We start from the raw sequence: 18,616 nt of genomic DNA on the forward strand, positions 1-18,616 counted from the left end.
TCTGTTTAGAAACATGATCTTGTTTTCTTCTCTACTAGAGTCATCAAACTTAAAGGATTAATCATCTTATTTCTGGAATAAACAGCATTTGCAGAGGGTTAGCTATGCAAAGAGAACTTATTCCCTATGGCTCATGCACATAGCCACTACAAACAAGAATTAATTTTTTATTTAAGAGAGGTCAAACATTTTACATTATCTAAAGTGACTTTTCAGTGGTCCAAATTGACTGGGTAGCTGTACCTACATTTTCCTTGGGTTATAATATTGCAGCCTGAGGGGCTGAGGCTGTAACTCAGTGGTAAAGTGCTTGCCTCACATGTGTGAGGTACTGGGTTCAATCCTCAGCACCATATAAGAATAAATATACTGTGTGTTCATATACAACTAAATAAATATTAAAAATAAAACAAACAAACAAACAAAAAAAACCCCCTGCAGCCTGAAGTGTACTTGGAATCCTCAGGAAGGAACTAACTTATAGAAGATGATATGGTTTTGATTAAAATTTTGTGTTGTTAAAATATTTTCATTGTTAAAATCAATGTACACTAATATTATGGGTACATACTAAATAATAAGAATATTTAACTATTGAAATAACAATAGGATCACTTGACATTTCCAATTAAATATGAAGCAAACACCACTGTGGGTATAGAATCTGAGATTCCCAGGCAGTCGTCTTACTGCTTTTGTGTTCCATTGAGAAATGGAACTAATATTTTAAAAGTATGAAGTAAGGGGTTTGGTTCCTAAATTGCTTTAATATTTTCCTTATCTATATGTATTTAATGTTCATATATAATAACTTCAGTGAGGCATGTGGAAAGTAAACTACTATTGAAGAAATATCTAGGGAAAGGAATATCTTCTAATATTAGTCAAATTTTATCATTTAATCTCCCAATCTATTTTTCACATATACATATCAAACTTAAACTAAATAAAAGCTCTGAGATTTTCCAAACACTTCAAAGTAACACTTTAAAATAACACTTCAAAATTTCTTTCCACAGGTAGATGTCTGACAGTTCTCTCAGAGGAGTCAGATTAGAAGGCCTTTTGCAATCAAGAATGGAATCAGGAAAAGGATAACAATGCAAAGGCCTTTCATAAAGACCATTTGAAAGAATGACACCAAGACACTTTGTTTTATATATTTTTTAAAGTAAGTGAAAACAATTTTATTTCAGATGTTCTCTAAAATTGTACAATTTAGTCATCCAGCTGACAAAGCAGAGCAACACCACGTTTGATCCAGTGTTGAGTGGGTTGGTCTGTTTTTAACAACATTGCAATGACGAAGTTAGTGGAATGTCCTGTAGTAGAAAGAGTTCCTTTACGTTCACTTGTCTTGTAGAGAGGACAGACATAGGCATTTGACTTCACAATCTTAGTCTTTTCAACTTGAAAAAGAAAGAAAGAGATTCATTTAGTAAAGGGAAAAGAGCCATGGGTACTGAAAAACAATTGTTTATCTTATAGTAAAATGTAATTTTTAAATTTTTAACAGCTGATCCATTATTATTGCTATAAAACAAGGAAAATTATTTCATATGGTGCAAGTCTAGGAACCAGGAATTGATCTTAAAGTTCTGATCACTTAATAGGCATGAAAAAACTCCACAGAGAATTTGTGAGGGAAGGAGTAACAAAAGAAGATAGGGAAGAAGGGACAAAATACAGTATAGGTAATAGAGGAGATTCAAAAGGAGAAATAAACTGCTTAGAACTCTTGTATAAGAAACACATAATTTAGAAGAAGCTGAAGTTTCTATTTGTTTTTAGCAGGCTATTAAAACAAATACTAAAACACACCAACTCTTGACAACTCACAAAAATAATCTATGTATAATTCCTGAAAAGCCAGATATGAAATATCAGGAGCCCTTATAAACTACAGCCATATTTCTCACAATTGAACCACATTAATAATGAAAATATTTGATATATTGGGTGATTTGTAAATGTTTTTATTTATTATTAATTATGATCAAGAAAATTAGAGGTGGGGGTGTAGCTCAGTGACAGAGCATTTGCCTGGCATGCATGAGGCCCTAGGTTTCATCCACAGGACTGAAAAAAAATACAAATAAAAAAACAACCAAGAAAGCAGAGGGACAATATATTCTCCATTACAGATATTTCATCATTTTATATTATAATTCAGTTAGATCCTAAAAGACTTGAGCAAAAACTAATTTTGGGGAGTAGTTAATAGTATCTATCATTATTCTCTTTAAAATTCAAGGAAATTTTGTTAAAAATGTATTTACTTGGTTTTATCCATATGATGGGCATCAGGTCAAACAGAAGTTTGGGATATTGTTCAGCAAGCAAGCCACTGTAATGAGAAATTAACAGAAGTTATTAGTTATTTCGTTAGATCTAAAATGTCCCCCAAAGGCCATGTACTAATGGCTTGGATGCTGGCCTGTGGCTCTACCAGGAGATAAGGCCTAGTTGGAGGAAGTAAGTCACTTGGAGAAAGACTCTGTATAGTACATTTTGTCCTTGGTCCCTTCCTCTCACAGTGCATGTTCTCTTTTCCTCTGCTTTCTGGATGCGTTAGGGTGAGCTTTGCTTCACCTCATGCTCCCTGTTATAGTGTTTGCCTGACTGCAGGCCCATAATCAGGGAAGCCAAGTGACTCCTCTGAAACCATAAATGAAAACAAATCCATCTCCTTTTAAGTTGTTTATCTCAGGTAATCTGTTACAGCAATGAAAAGCTAACATATTTGTGAAATTTGCTTCTTAAAATAGACTGCTATTTAGATATTGACTTTTAATATAGAAGAGGACCAGTGATAGAGAGGAAAAGAGTATAAAAGGAAAAGAAGAAGAAAGAGTAGGAGGAGAAGGGTGGGAGAAGGCAATGAAGAACAGAGCAATAAAATATAATTTTAGAAAGGTGAAGTATAAAACTGCACAAATATCAATGCCTGCTAATTTTTTTAAAAACTGGATCAAGATCTAGGTTTATTAATGGTTCCTTCAAATTTTATTTCTTTGTTTTTTGCTCATTTAAAATAGAAATGGATATTTGTCAGAAAAATAATTTATACCATAAAAATTTTGCTTTGTTATTAGCCCTACTTGAAGTTAGTTGGTATGGACATTGGTGGCTATATCTAACTATTTTTTAAACTTTCTAATTTTTTTGATTTATATAATATTTGTATATATTTATGAGGTACAATGAAATTTTTTTTGTTTTTGCTTCATATATATATATATATATATATATATATATATATATTTCAGTTATACATGACAGTAGAATGTATTTTGTCAGAATATACATACACAAAGTATAAGTTATTCTATTAGGTTCCCACTCTTGTGGTCATACATGATGTGGAGTTACCCTGGTTTTTGTATACATATGCAGGCTAGGAAATTTATGACCAATTAATTCTACTGTCTTTCATATTCCCCTTCCCCTCCCTTCCCTTCATTACCCTTTGTCTAGTCCAATCTATTTCTATTATTCCTCTCCCCAACCTCCCTTGTTTGGGGTTAGCATCCACAAATCAGAGATAACATTTGGTCTTTGGTTTTTTGGGATTGGCTTATTTCATTTAGTATGATACTCTCTAGTTCTATCCATTTACTGGCAAATGCCATAATTTCATTCTTCTTATAGCTGAGCGATATTCCATTTGTACATATACCACATTTTCTTTATCCATTCATCTGTTGAAGGACACCAAGTTGTTTCTATAGCCTGGATATTGTGAGTTGAGGTGCTATAAATATGGATGTGGTTGCATCACTGTAGTATGTTGTTTTTAAGTCTTTTGGGAATACACCAAGGAGTGGCATAACTGGGTCAAATGGTGGTTCCATTCCAAGTTTTCTAAGGAATCTCCCTACTGCTTTTCATAGAGGTTGCACCAAATTAATGACTGCATATTTTAAGTGCCTCCCATGAGGCAGATACAATGCATCACATTTGACCCTCATAATGATCCTATCCCCATTTATATTCCTATTTCACAGATAAAAACTATAGGCTCAGAGATATTGAGTATTTTTCTCAGTTACACAGCTATCAAGTGCTAGAATCAAGATTTAAACAGATGTTCCAAAAACTCAGTCTACACGGTTTGTTGGAAAGGAAGGAAGGAAGAAAAAATAAATATACAAAGGTGGTAAAGTAAATGAAGAAAACTAGCAGTAAAGTGATGAAAAAAGACAAGAGAAATAATCAAATTAACTATGTGAAATTGAATCTTCTCATGATCCTGTTTCAGAACTGTCACTGTAAAACCTTACCTTACTATTCCCTCCTATGGGATTTTTCCTACCTTGGTCTTTTACCTCAGTCTTTAATATCCCCTTTAACATCTCCTTGGGAGCAAAGTCTTACCCTATGTTCAGAAATAGAGGATTATGCCTATACATATATTGTTGGAGACCAGGGCTCCAAAGAAATATTTCTCCCCTTCTCTTTTATCCCTATTTATCTGACACTGGGAATAGTTTCCTGATAGTTTTCTAAGAGTGAAGCTAGAAATTGAATGTTTATTCTTAATACTTATTTATCATCTCATCAAAATGCATGAAAAAGTTTTCCACTCACTAAATGGGAACTTTATTATAACTGTCAGTTTAAAATTGAGTCAGTTCTTCACAGTACAAAATAGAAAATAACTGTTATACAGCAGAATAAGCAAGAAAATAATTTCAGCTAACTTTTTTACTAATGAGACAGACTAGTGAAATATTAATCAAAAATTGTTTGGGCCTCAAAAATAATCACTCCTTTGTGCCAATCTGAATAATGATTTAGGAAAGAATTCTGATATTACTTGACTTATTGCTTAAAAAGAGGACATTGATTTTAAAAAAAACACGGTTATGAGGGGCAACAGTTATCTTACCTGTGATTAACCCACATTTGAAGAAGGCTTTGCAGTTGAAAGTACTGACCTTTCTCTGTCCCAGCGTGCCCCATCAAGATACAAGCCATGGATATAAACACCATCTTCTGGTGATGTGTCAGATACATCAGAAGGAATAACCTGAAGGGAGAGGGTCGTACTAGTATTCTTCACACAATTTAGTATCATAAAGAAAACCCTAGATAAATATTCAAAACACATTCAGGGAAACTCTTGTTAAAAACTATAGTGCATTAACAAGACAAATATATACTTTATGAAACACAAAGAGTGAAAAGAAGTAGAATTGCTTATAATGGGTTAAAATATATAAATTCTACACATCCTTCTTGCTTAAATACATGACTTTGATATAATGACATTTTGATGAGTTGAAGGAGGAGTTACTATACCTCAAATTCATATCCTAGTAAATCAATAGGGATGGTATATTTTCTGGCATAATTCTGCATAGCTCCAGTTAAAAAGGCTTGGGTGAAAAAGAAACCTGAGAGCCAAAACACATGAGGTTTTCCTGAAGTATACCAGTCCTATAAAGGGAAAACAAAATATGTAATGTCCACTTTTTTAATTTATACAAATGTCAGCTAACATACAATTCCTGATTCTGATTTTTATATGTGTTGCCTATACTTTCCAGCATAAGACTCTCTTCCCTAACATCAAACACAGCTTTTTCCTTTTTCGCCCCCTCTTCTTACTCTTCTTGGAAACTGAAAATAATTTGAACAATTATCTGAATGAAACATGGCTTGAAAATTTCAAATCTTCTGCAAAGAAACAAATGTAAATTCTTTGAAGACTACTATATTACTTATCCTATTCAAAAGCCACCATCTTTTTATATTTTACCCACTGTCCATAGCCTTTCTGTGTTGCTTCTAGTTCCTTAATTCTTTTAATCCCTTTGTCTCCATAACCATGTACCCCTTCTGTTCAGATATTCATGATCTTCTTTTATATCAATTTACTGTCTTCTTTTTCCCTCTGCTCAATACATCCAGAACAATGCTGCCAGAATATACCTGACTATACATAGTTTGGATCAGATTTATCATATAGGTAACTCTTCAGTTACCTACCAATTTCTTTAGTGACCCACCAACTTAAAGCCCAAGTCTTTTAGTCTTTTATTCAAGACACTTCACAATCTCACCTCAAGTGCATTTTTAGCTTTTTTTTTTTTTTTTTTTTTAACCTTCAAGCATCCTACATCCTAATTAGACTGGATTATTTGGTGATCTCATCTGTGTTGGGTGAACATCTTTTTTTTTTTTTTTTTTTTTCTGCCTGTGTTAAAGTAATACCACCCTTCTTTCTCTCAGGAAGACAAACAAATCCTCCTATACTCTCATTCCTCCTGTGGTGGGCACTGACTCATATCTGGCCAATCATACTTCAAGTCACAGTGACTGATTCAGGAATGGGAATGTGACCCAACCAAAGCCAGAGATGCAGTAACTCTTGCTGGGACTTTTCAGGAAAAGACTCACTCTTAACTCTTTGAAGTTGCAAAGATGCAGGCCACAGTTACTGTTGTTATCTTGCCACAGATGAGATACTGATAATGGAGTCAAACCAAAGGTAATAGAGCCAGGAGATGAAATGCATGAAGCCAAGAACAAGTAACCATGTTTGTAACTCAGTTCAAATCCTACCTGAAGTTACTTTAACTCTTGGACTTTTCAGTTACACGAACAAACTTTCTGCTTATGACAGAATTTTTGTTACTTCCTATGAAATGTACCTTAAATGATACAGATCCTTTTACCCCACAGCTACAAAGCTGTCTGTAAGTCTGTTTATTTTCTTTGCAATATTCACAACCTTTCATCCTTTAGACCCAGCTCAAATGCTACCTTATCCATAAAAATACCCTGCTTGTTTGCTTGCTTGCTTTTTGTGGGGGTCTAGGGGGTGTAACTGGGGATTGAACCCAAGGGCATTTAACCACTGAGTCATATCTCCAGCCCTATTTTGTATTTTATTTAGAGACAGGGTTTTGCTGAGTTGCTTAGGGCCTCACTAAATTGCTGAGGCTGGCTTTGAACTTATGATCCTCTTGCCTCAGCCTCCTGAACTGCTGGGATTATAGGTGTGTGCCACCAAACCCAACTAAACTCTGCTTTATTGAACCATAAGAACTCTCTCCTCCTTTGAACTCCCAGAGCATTTTACATGTTGGTCTTTTAGGGTTCATTCCTTTCTAAACTATATTAATTTTTGCCTGTATTTTTTTGGATACATAGCTTATTTTTCTGTGGGCTATTGGCAACTTGAAGGCAGGACTCATTACAATCCTCTTCTTATCACAGAGCAAATAACAAGGCGCTTTGAACAGAGTGGGATCTCAATTCATTTGCTGAATGAACAGATGAATCAATATAATGAACTCTGTTAGTGAGCAAGGAGGAAGTAAGCTTTGCATGCTAGGAATAATGGAACAAGCTGCTGGTGGAGATACTACCACAGCACAAGCTAGCAGATCAAAAAGAGGTAAAGAAGGACAAGGAGTCTGACAAGGGCAAAAGGCAGGAAGAACCTTTTGTATCCAGGGTTTTCTTTATGATACTATGTGCATGAAAGCTCTAAGAACTGAGAAGGCGCCAGACACAGTTATGCCCACTTGGAATCTTAGCTACTCGGGAGGTTGAGAGAGGAGGATCCCAAGTTCATGATCAGCCTCTGCAAATTAGCATGACCCTGTCTCAAAATAGAAAATATAAAGGGCTTGGATGTAGCTCAGTGGAAGAGCATCCCTGGATTCAATTCCCATTACTATAAAACAAAAGCAAGCAAGCAAGCAAACAAACAAACCGAGAAAACAAGGATATAGAAACTCTTAACTTTCCTAGAGCTTCCTTTATGAAGAATTTCATTAGTGCCTTTGGTCGGCCACTTACACTATCTCTGAATTAGCTACCATTTAATGAGTGATTCGTACATGCCAGGCACTTTACATGTATCACCTGGTGTACTCCATAAAATAATTCAGTGAGTTAGGCATTATTCCTCTCATTTTGCAGATGAGAAAACTAGGATACAGAAAGATGAGTAATTTGCTCAAAGTCACAAATGTCAGATCGAGAATTTTTCCTGGGGTTGTAGCCAATGTGTGAAAAGTATTTTTTTAAAAAAAGGCACAGGAATAAAAAGGGGAAAATACTATGAACTAAATGTTTGTTTTCCTCCAAAATACATGTGTTGAAACTATAACCTCCAATTTCATGGGATTTGGAGATGGCATTTTTGGGAGATAATTAGGTCATGAGGGTGGAACCCTTTATTTTTTTTCATATGGTTTTTTGAAAATTTCTTTTTAGTTATATACAATACCAGGATATATCTTGACATAATCACAAAAGCATGGAACACAACCGTCTCCAATTCAGTCCCCAGCATGGTCTCACCCCTCCCCACCTGGGTGGAACCTTCTTGATGGGTTTAGTATCTTTATTTAGAGGAACAAGCACTTGCCCCACATACATACATCTGTGAACCAGGAGAACCCCCTAATATGGGTCTTTCTAGCCCCTCCAGAACAGTGAGAAATAAATGTCTGTTGTTAGATCATTCAGTCTACTTTACTTTTTACAACAGCCCGAACTATGACAAAAGATAAACAGGATAAATGGAGAAAGAAAAATGAGAAGAGGATAAAAAATTCAGATGACTTATTTACTTAATTTTTCAACTCTAAGAAACATTAGGAGATGAAAAAGAGTCCAGGAGAAAGATAATGAGAAAATTGACTGGGTTCTGTAAAGGTAAAATGACAATGGAGGAAACCTATTCAGTATTCTATTCTATACTGTTTCTTTGGTTAAACATATAATATGCACAAAAATCTCCTCTAAGTTAAAAAATAGTTCATAATAAAGATAGGCCTGGGTATGAATAGGCCATTTACAGAAAAAAATACAAGAGGTAAGCACATATACTGAAAGAAACACAGGCACATTAATAGTCCAAGAAAGTCAAATTGAAACAAGATATTCTTGACCTATCAGATTGGAAAAAATTTTAAAAGGAAATATGAGAAAATCTGTTTTCTCCATATCCTAATAAGCACTATTTATTTTATGATGAGCCTTAACAGTGAAACAAATGAAATTGAAATTTTTGTATAATAAAAAGGGAACTGTTATGATTTAGATATTAAATGTACCCCCAAACCTTATGTGTTGAAGGTTTGGTTCCCATCTGATGGCACTTTTGGGAAGTGGTGGAGAAAGTTAGGTCACTGGGGGCATGCCCCTGAAAGGGCTATTGGGCCCCTCGCCTCTTCCTCTCTCTCTCACTTTCTGACCTCCATGAAGTAAGCAGTTACCTCACCATAACTCTTGCACCATGATATTCTGCCTTGCCATAGGTCCAAAGCAAACATGGACTGAAACCTCTGAAATCATGAGTCAAAAAAAATATTTCTTCTTTTAAGTTATTTAAGTCAGGTATTTTGTTATAGTAACAGAAGTTGACTAACAGCACTGCAACACTAAAAGCTCATATAACACTTGTGAATTTCTAAATGAGTATTTTAGGGATTCTCCCCACCTTATACTTTTGCATAAATATCAACCATAGGTTAGGGGTAAGCAAGGGAGTTGAGGAGGAAAAACAGTGTCCTGCCTTCTGTTTTCCTGTGCTCTTAATATCTTGGTATATGGGTATATGGGGGAGATTCAAAGCACTTATCTTTCCCCTAGTTTAATGAGATAGGAGATAAGAAGCATTATTATTATTATTTATTTTTTGGTGGTGCTGGGGATTGAACCCAGAGCCTTGTGTATGCAAGGCACGCACTCTACCAAATGAACTATATCCCCAGCCCAAGAAGCATTGATTTTAAAGCAATGAACAATTATGGATAAATCCAAGACTTAGGCTTTTTATTTTTGTAACTTACATAGGTATTAAAATCATAAGATAATATTAAACTGTGGTCTCAGAGAATCACAAACTTAGAATCTTCAGAAATATAAATATCATATATGACTTAGGTTTGGCTAAAGCAAAATTTAAATTTTCTACTCAGTACTTTGAAATGTGTATATTTTTCAGTATTCTAAAATTCTGGTTAGGGGCTGGGGCTGTAGCTCAGTAGCAGAGCACTTGCTTAGCACATGTGAGGCACTGGGTTTGATCCTCAGCTCCACATTAAAAAATAAAATAAAATAAAGGCATGCTGTCTATCTACAACTACAAAACTATTGTTTAAAAATTTTTGGTTAGATGGCCATGAAGATAAACAAGGAGGGAAATGAATTACAGTAGATGGGGTAGAGAGAGAAGATGGGAGGGGAGGGGAGGGGGGATAGTAGAGGATAGGAAAGGTAGCAGAATACAACAGTTACTAATATGGCATTATGTAAAAATGTGGATGTGTAACTGAAGTGATTCTGCAATCTGTATTTGGGGTAAAAATGGGAGTTCAGAACCCACTTGAATCTAATGTATGAAATATGATATGTCAAGAGCTTTGTAATGTTTTGAACAACCAATAAAAAAAAATACTAATCACATTCTATTCAACTCAGAGACTTTAAAGTGACTGTACTCAACTACTAACATCTTCCCATTCAACCAAAAAAAATATATATATCATACACAAATACACATACATATACATTTACACACATTTTTATAAATAAAACCATATTTTACCTGTAAAAACTTCAGTCGGGCTAGAAAATCTGTGATGTAACTTCCTAGGGGCTTAAGACTTGGGTATGATCGTTGGGCCCATAGTTCAGGAACTTTTCCAACCAGCAAGCTGCCAGAAAGTGCCTCCAGCGCAGAATCCATTACAACCACACCCTTAATAGCTTTTTTAAGGTCCCAGAGAGTGTTACGTATAGTTGTAATTAAACTACAATGAAAGAAATTTTATCATAAACATATATATGATAATAAATATCAGCATACAGTCTTTCTAGAAGAAGAAATAGCAGGAACCTCATTCACTGCCTTGTGGGAGTGTTTTCCAAAGTGTGGCTACCTCCCACTGGGGGTTATGTGAGGTAATTTTAGGTAATATTTGGATGAACATTTTTTATTTTAATCATTACACACATTTTCAAATATAGAAAATGGTACTATTAGAATATCAAAATTTTTGCTTTCTATTATTCCTTAGGACTTAGCTAATTTAAAAAAATGTGATTGTTGACAAATTATGGTTTTATAGGTCTGTGGGGTACAAAATAGTATTATGATTTTTTAACTGAATGTAGAAAGAATATGTTAAGCTAATTAACATCTATCACCTCAAATCTTTAGCATTTTCTGGGATGAGAACATTGGAAATTTACTCTTAGTGATATTAAATTATATGGTATTCAATATTAGCTATATTCAGCATGCTGTGCTACTGATATTAAAAAAAAAATCAAACTCATTTCTGAGGTTTTATACCCTTTGACTCTCATCTCATTATTCTCTCACCACCCAGCATCTTTCTACTCTCTATCATTCTACTCTTTCTATAAATTCAGTTGTTTTAGATTCCACACATGATTTAGAACATACAGTATCTTTCTGTTTGACTAATTAGCATAATATTCTCCAATTACATCACAAATGACAAAATTTCTTTTTTTTAAGACTAAATAGTATTTCACTATGTATGTGTGTACATACATATATGTACATACATATGTACACATACATATATGTACACACACATATATATATATATATATATATATATATATATATATATATATATATCACATCTTTTTTATCTATTCATTTCTTGAATGACACTTAGTTTCATTCCAAAACTTGGCCACTCTTAGTAGTATTGCAATGAACATGAGAGTGCAGATGTCTTTTTGGCATGCTTATTTCAAATCTTTGGATAAACACTCAGAAGTAGGATAGTTGGAACACATCGTAATTCTATTTTTAGTTTTTTGAGGAAACTTCATATAGTTTTCCATAATGGTTTTACTAATTTATATCCCCACCACCAATGTTTCAGGGATCTCTTTTTACCACATCTTCCCCAGAACTTGTTATCTTTTGTCTTCCTTTTTTTTTGGTACCAAGGATTGAACCCAGGGGCACTTTAACACTGAACCACATCCCCAGCCCATTTTTCATATTTTATTTTGAGATAAGTTGTTGAAGCTGGCCTTGAACTTGTGATCCTCCTGCTTCCACCTCCCCCTATTGGGATTACAGGTGTGCACTTTCGTGTCTATTGTTTCTTTTAAAATGAAGAATCTTTATTTTGAAATTCTATTTGTCTATTTTGCTTTTGTTGCCCACAATTGTGTGGCCAATTCTAAAAAATCATTGCCCAGACCAATGTTGTGTAGTTTTTCCTATGTTTTCTTCTAGTAGTTTTACAGTTTTAGGTCTTGTCTTTAATCTACTTTGAGTTGATTTTTATATGTGACATGAGGTCCAATTTCATCTTTTGTGCATGTATATATATACATATGTATATACATACACGCACATAGATTTATATGTATGTTTTTTCCCAATGCCATTTATTAAAGATACTCTCATTATCCACTGTATATTATTGGCAGCTTTTAAAGAACCAATGACCACAGACATATTAGTTATTTTCTGGATTCTTTATTCTGTTCCTCTGATCACTATGTTTATTTTTATGCCAGTATTATGCTGTTCTCATTACTACTGCCTTGTGATATAGTTGAAATCAGGTAGTGTGATGCCTCCAGCTTTGTTCTTTTTTTTTCTTTTTTTTGATTGTTGATGGATCTTTATTGATTTATTTATATACAGTGCTGAGAATCAAACCCAGTGCTCACACATTCTAGACAAGTGCTCTACCACTGAGACACAACCCCAGCCCTCCAGTTTTGTTCTTTTTGCTCATTATTGCTTTGGTTATCTGGGGTATTCTGTGATTCCATATGAATTTATTTTATTTTATTTTTTTGGTGCCAGGGGTGCTTAACCACAGCCCCTCCCTTTTAAAAATATTTATTTTTTAGTTGTAGTTGGACACAATACATTTTTTTATTTATTTATATGTGGTGCTGAGGATCAAACCCAGCACCTCACACATACCAGGTGACCACTCTACCGCTGAGCCACAACACTAGCTCTTTTTATTTTGAGACAGGGTCTTACTAAGTTGCTGAGTGTCTTGCTAAGTTGCTTAAGATGGCTTTGAACTTGTGATCATTCTACCTCAGTCTCCTAAGATGCTGAATTATAGGCATGCACCATTGCACCCACCTAAGATTTTTTTCCTATATCTATAGGATGTGATACGAACTTTTGATAGGGTTGCAATAAATCTATAGACCTCTTTGGCAGAACCCAGCTAATTTAGAAGGAGAATTATTTAAGGGAAAATATTGGGCAAATAATACTACAAGTAACATGCAAATATGGGAGAAGTTAAAAAGATGTTATATAACAGCTGAAACTAGGGAAACAATACATTAAAACAAATTATATATTCATTTATACCCTGGCAAATATTTTGTTTCCCACTTCAATCCAAACAGGAAAGAAAAGCGTAAACATACTTGTGAGTATAGATGTCCGAGCAACTGGGGCACAGCATGCTATTATAAATAAATAACTATAGCCTTTGTATAAGAAATAACTAATTAAATAGGGTAACACAGTATTTTAATATATTTTACTTTAAAGTGTCAATACGTATAGAAACTATAATAAACTTGAAAACATTTTAGAAAATGTATAACCAAAATAATTCACCATTCCTTAATCCAGTAGAATATTCAATTAAAAAATTAAAAGCAAATAATTTGTTTATTATCATGCAGTACTTAATTTAGGTTGCACTCAGTAAATGTGTGTCAGGTGGTAGAAAAACAACAGAAGATATGCCTATACATAGGCCTCACTAATGTTCATTCTCCCTTTAATTCCTGAGGAGAATAATAATGGATGAGAAGTTACAATTAATGAATATTTTTAATCAGTAAGAATATATTTCTTTTTCATCATTATTTTTACATTATAAAAGATACTCTATCTTCTGGAGCAAAAGGTTATGAAATTTTAAAAGGTCAAAATTTTAAATGGGAGGTTTTGATAATCTTAAATTTTTTTATTCAATATCAGCATGTCTTTTTATCAATTTTGGTGGCTTGCCTTCTGAATTGCTGGAGATATAGATACTTACTTGTTAAATCGTTCCATTTCTTGTACTAACACAGTATTCATGCTCTCTTCATATCTCACAGGATACTTCATTAGTGCTGTTTCAATATCAAAATCAAATGGAAGCTACAAGATGGATTTTGAAGATCACAAATACTCAGAATGGATAATTAGTTTCACTCAGCTATAATATCAGTAATAGCTAATACTAGGGTGTTACTATATGGAAGGTACTATGTTGCTTTCCAAAATTATCTCATTTAATCCTTTGGTGATATTATTATTTTCATTTTATAGATGAGAACATTTAAATTCAGAAAAGCCAAATTATTGGCCTAATAGCACAGAGCCCAAAAGTTTAAATCTATAGGTCTCTGAATCCAAGACCCACGTTCTTAACTACTATAGCACTTTGCAGAAAATACATAATTTTGAAAAGTTGTGGAATTTCTCTTTGTAAATTAAATCATATTTTTCATTGATAAAACTTATTTAACATTTCATAGCTGTTTTGTATTTCTTTTTCTTTTTTTCCTTATGATATAGGGGATTGAACCCAGAGGTACTTTACCACTGAGCTATATTCGCAGCCCTTTTTATTTTTTTAATGTTGAGGCAGGGTCTTATTAAGTTTCATAAGCTGGCCTTAATTTGTAATCCTTCTGCCTCTGCCTCCAGAAAGGGATTACAGGTGTGTGCCACTGTGCCTGATTTATTTCTAATTGATTATCAACTGGGTTCCAAACAGCTTAGCTTACCCCACATCAAATAATTAACTTTGTAAAAGTAGCAGGTTCCCAGGGCATAGGGAGAGAAAGGCCACTTAATGTGTGATTTCTACATGGCACCTCAGAGACACTTTGGGACTGCTGATGAAATTCCTTTAAGACACTGGAATTCATACTCTTAAATGGGCAAAGAAGTTTCCCAGTTGGGGAAGTCTTAAACTAAAAGAATTGCACTTGCCTGATGGTCTCCAGGAGATAGTCCTTGGAGAGTACAAAAGAATTCCAAAATTCTAAGGTCCTCTGGCTCTGCTCAAACAACCCTTTACCTCAAATAAGCCCCAGGTGCCTCTGTCAGGTAGCCCATTAGAGCCACCATTCAATGAAGGCAAGAACCTTTCACCACAAAGATAAACCAGAGAAGCAGCAGACGCCATGTGTGAGAAGAGGTGAACTGCAGAAGCAGCCATACAGGGATGGGGGGCCAGGGTGTGCTAGTTTGCTTTCACCCAAGGCTGCAGGCAGTGCTGCTCCTCTCCCTTCTCTAAGAGGCCACCTCCAGGCTTCTGGTGAACAGGCTCACCTAAGAGAGCACTGGTACTCTTGCCTTCATGGGAAGGCAAGTGGACTAGAGCTAGATTCTGCTCTGTCAGATCATCTGGTGCTGAAATATGAACATATTTATAGTACTTAGAGGGGAGTTGTGAACATTTGTGTTTAGTAGCATAATCTTTTAAAAGTTCCTTTAGTAGTTCTTTATTGAAATTAAAATTCACAGAAAAAAGGTGAGAATACAGAGTATCATTCTACTTTACTTAGTAGGGTTAAGTATGTTGGGCTGTATCATGAAAATAAAAGTTATAGCAACTAGCTTAGCACTGATCGTATCTCCCTGTGCCTTCTCAATTCCTAAAGTATAGTTAAAAATCAAGTTCAGAACATTCCCTCCATTTAAAAAAAGTTAAATCATTCACTTTTATTTAGAAATGAAAATAAACTCATCCTTAACTATAACTTTAATGTTCTTTAATGTCCTCATAAACCTTTTACAATAATATGTACTATTCTTACCATTTAACAGGCTTAGAAACTAATGCTCAGAGAGGTAAAGTATCTTGCTCAAAGTCATACTGATGATAAATGGGAGTTTTAAGACTGTTATATCATAACCATTTTTATTATCTTATAAACAATATATTTTAAGCTAGATAATACCTTGTTGAGTATATCTTCTGTAATTTCTAATAGAATTTGGTCAGTACTTCCTGAGGATCCTGTCTGTTTTGAGCCTCCCTGAGTGAGGAGCAAGGACTCAAAAAGGATTTTTGTTTGCTGAAGATCTTTGGAGATATCAACATTTTCATGTAATCCGAATATTTCAGGATCTTGAGTAAATGGAAGTTTCTACCACAAAATAGATTAAGCATGTGTTACATTTTAATTGGATATTGAAGGGGATCAGGATATGCTACCCCCCAATATGCCAATTTAACATAAAAAATAGATGAAGTTAATATAAAAATCAATAGATACAAAAAGAGTTCCCTTCCCTTCCCTCTTCTGCCTAAAAGTAGGCCATAAATTCTCCACTGTCCTGTACCAGGATGAGGAGAGCCATTCTTATCACACAGGAGACTGAAGGCTGGCACTAGAGGATGAGTGCATACAAACACATTGTACTAAGATAATTCTTATCTTCCATTTTGCCATATATTTCCTAATTACTTTCTCACAAGTTATTACCCACAGAAGCCCATGCCACCTTTCCTTTGTTTAGTCAATTCTTCACAATTCATCACCCTTTATTTAGACGGTATATAAACTCCCATGTAATCTGCTTCTTTTGGTTTTCACTTATTTTCTGTAAAACCCTTGTAACACAGTACAAATGTAATGCATTTTCTCCTGCTAATCTGTCTTTTGTCAGTTAAATTCAGAGGCTCCAGCCAATAATCTAAGAGGGTATTTTTTTCCTATAAAACATTAATTCATAAGGGAAACTTGTGCAGATCAAAAAAAGGTTTAAAACCAACTGAACATCAAATGATAGAAGAATCAAACTTTTCCAATGTCACTAATCAGTAAGAAAACAAATACATTGATAGTTGATTGAAATCATTAATACTTGTCTAAAATGTACACATTAGAGAGGGAACATTTCATCATTTCCTTTTAGAAAAATCATACATAAAGCCAACCGTATTACAGTGGTGTCAGTTACCTTGATGAATTCAATGTAGTCCTCATAAGTTCCTTTGGGAGGTGCAAAATAATGCCCACTGGGAGAAAACTTATAATGAGGCATTTCAATTATGTGTGGATTATAAAAGTCAGCCAGCATGGTTAATAGGAGGCGCCTGTCCCAATCATCTGTAACTCTTCCTCCATAATTACATTCTCCAGTCAGATAAGAAATAGCTTCAAATGGAATTGTATCATATTCATTTATAAATAACTGAAACAAAGAAAAACATGAAGAAAAAGCTTAAATTCCTTCCATTTATTTCCATTTTAAGATTGCATTATCTATCTATGTACACAGAAAAGGTGTTGAAAGAGTACCATCAAGGGTTGGTTGTCTTTGGATTTAGTGTTTTGTTTTAAATTTCTTTGTTTATATGCATCTCCCACTTAAAAAATAAATACATGTTGCTTCTTTAATGAAAAAAATAATAATTAAAAAAAGATGACATGGAAATTACCAAAGTCTTTTTAATTGTGAAATTAAATACACCTTGTTTTGGATAAACTGGGCTCAGTTTTGTTCCAAAGCAGATATTTAGCAATGTCTAGAAATAATTTAGACTGTCACAAATGTGGTGGATGTGCTACTGACATCTATGGGATAGAGGCCTGGGATGGTGTTAAACAATCTTAGGATAATCGCCCATAGCCCCAAATGCCAATAACATCAAAGCCAAGAGGCTGGTGCCTGGTTTAGGAGACCTTTCACAATGTGATAAAAACAATTTCAACCTTAGTGCCAGAACCTTGCTCAAACACTATGACAAAGTTTCACTGATAAAGAATACATGGAATTACCATTTGATCCAGCTATCTCTCTTCTTGGTTTATACCCAAAGGAGTTAAAATCAGCATGCTATAATAGTGATGCAGCCACATCAATGTTTATAGTAGCTCAATTTACAATAGTCTATGGAATCAACCTAAGTGTCCCTCAATAGATGAATGGATTAAAAAATGTGGTATATATACTCAATGGAATATTACTCAGCTTTAAAGAAGAATAAAATTATGGCATTTGCCAGTAAATGACTGGAGTTGGAGAATATCATGCTAACCGAAATAAGCCAATCCCACAAAACAAAGGCTGAATGTTTTCTCTAATGTGCAGATACTAATTCATAATAAGGCAGGGGGCACTAGGGAAGAATAACGTTACCTCAGATTAGGTAGAGGGAAGTTATGGGAGGGGTGGGGAGGTGATGAGGAGATAGGAAAGATAGTATGATGAAACAGACATTATTACTATATGTATATATGTGACTGCATGACCAATATGATTCTGAAACATGTAAACTCAGAAAAATGAGAAATTATATCCCATCTATGTATGATATATCAAAGTGCATAAATGCATTTAACTGTCATGTACAACTAATTAAAGCAAATAAGAAAACTAAGAAAGAATACATATTGTTTCTAGTTTCCTTATTATCATGGAAATAATAGGAATAAAAACTATTTACATAGCTTTTACATTGTGTTATTCATCTCCCAGTAACCCTGTAGAGCAGTAAACAGTCTGAAAATGTAAAGTAATGTGAAATAATTTCTTCCAGTTCTAGATTCTATACTCTTTTTAATGTACAGCAATTTTAAGTAGCATATATATCGG

The 18,616-nt window shown here is 34.2% G+C and overlaps 1 protein-coding gene across 1 annotated transcript in view; it reads right to left on the bottom strand.

Moving 5' to 3' along the window:
- Positions 1-1,218: 1,218 nt before the first annotated feature.
- Dnah12 (dynein axonemal heavy chain 12) overlaps positions 1,219-18,616 on the bottom strand; it is a 262,207-nt gene continuing 244,809 nt past the window's right edge. Inside the window, exons 66-73 of the mRNA XM_077795643.1 lie at positions 16,979-17,212; positions 15,973-16,161; positions 14,055-14,158; positions 10,577-10,781; positions 5,305-5,442; positions 4,941-5,032; positions 2,280-2,347; positions 1,219-1,409 (exon numbers count right to left, since the gene is read on the bottom strand). Coding sequence (XP_077651769.1) covers positions 1,219-1,409; positions 2,280-2,347; positions 4,941-5,032; positions 5,305-5,442; positions 10,577-10,781; positions 14,055-14,158; positions 15,973-16,161; positions 16,979-17,212 — 1,221 coding nt within the window. The remainder of the gene's footprint in view (positions 1,410-2,279; positions 2,348-4,940; positions 5,033-5,304; positions 5,443-10,576; positions 10,782-14,054; positions 14,159-15,972; positions 16,162-16,978; positions 17,213-18,616) is intronic.

This window comes from Urocitellus parryii, chromosome 3 (genome assembly GCF_045843805.1).
Source record: "Urocitellus parryii isolate mUroPar1 chromosome 3, mUroPar1.hap1, whole genome shotgun sequence".
NCBI lineage: Eukaryota > Metazoa > Chordata > Mammalia > Rodentia > Sciuridae > Urocitellus > Urocitellus parryii.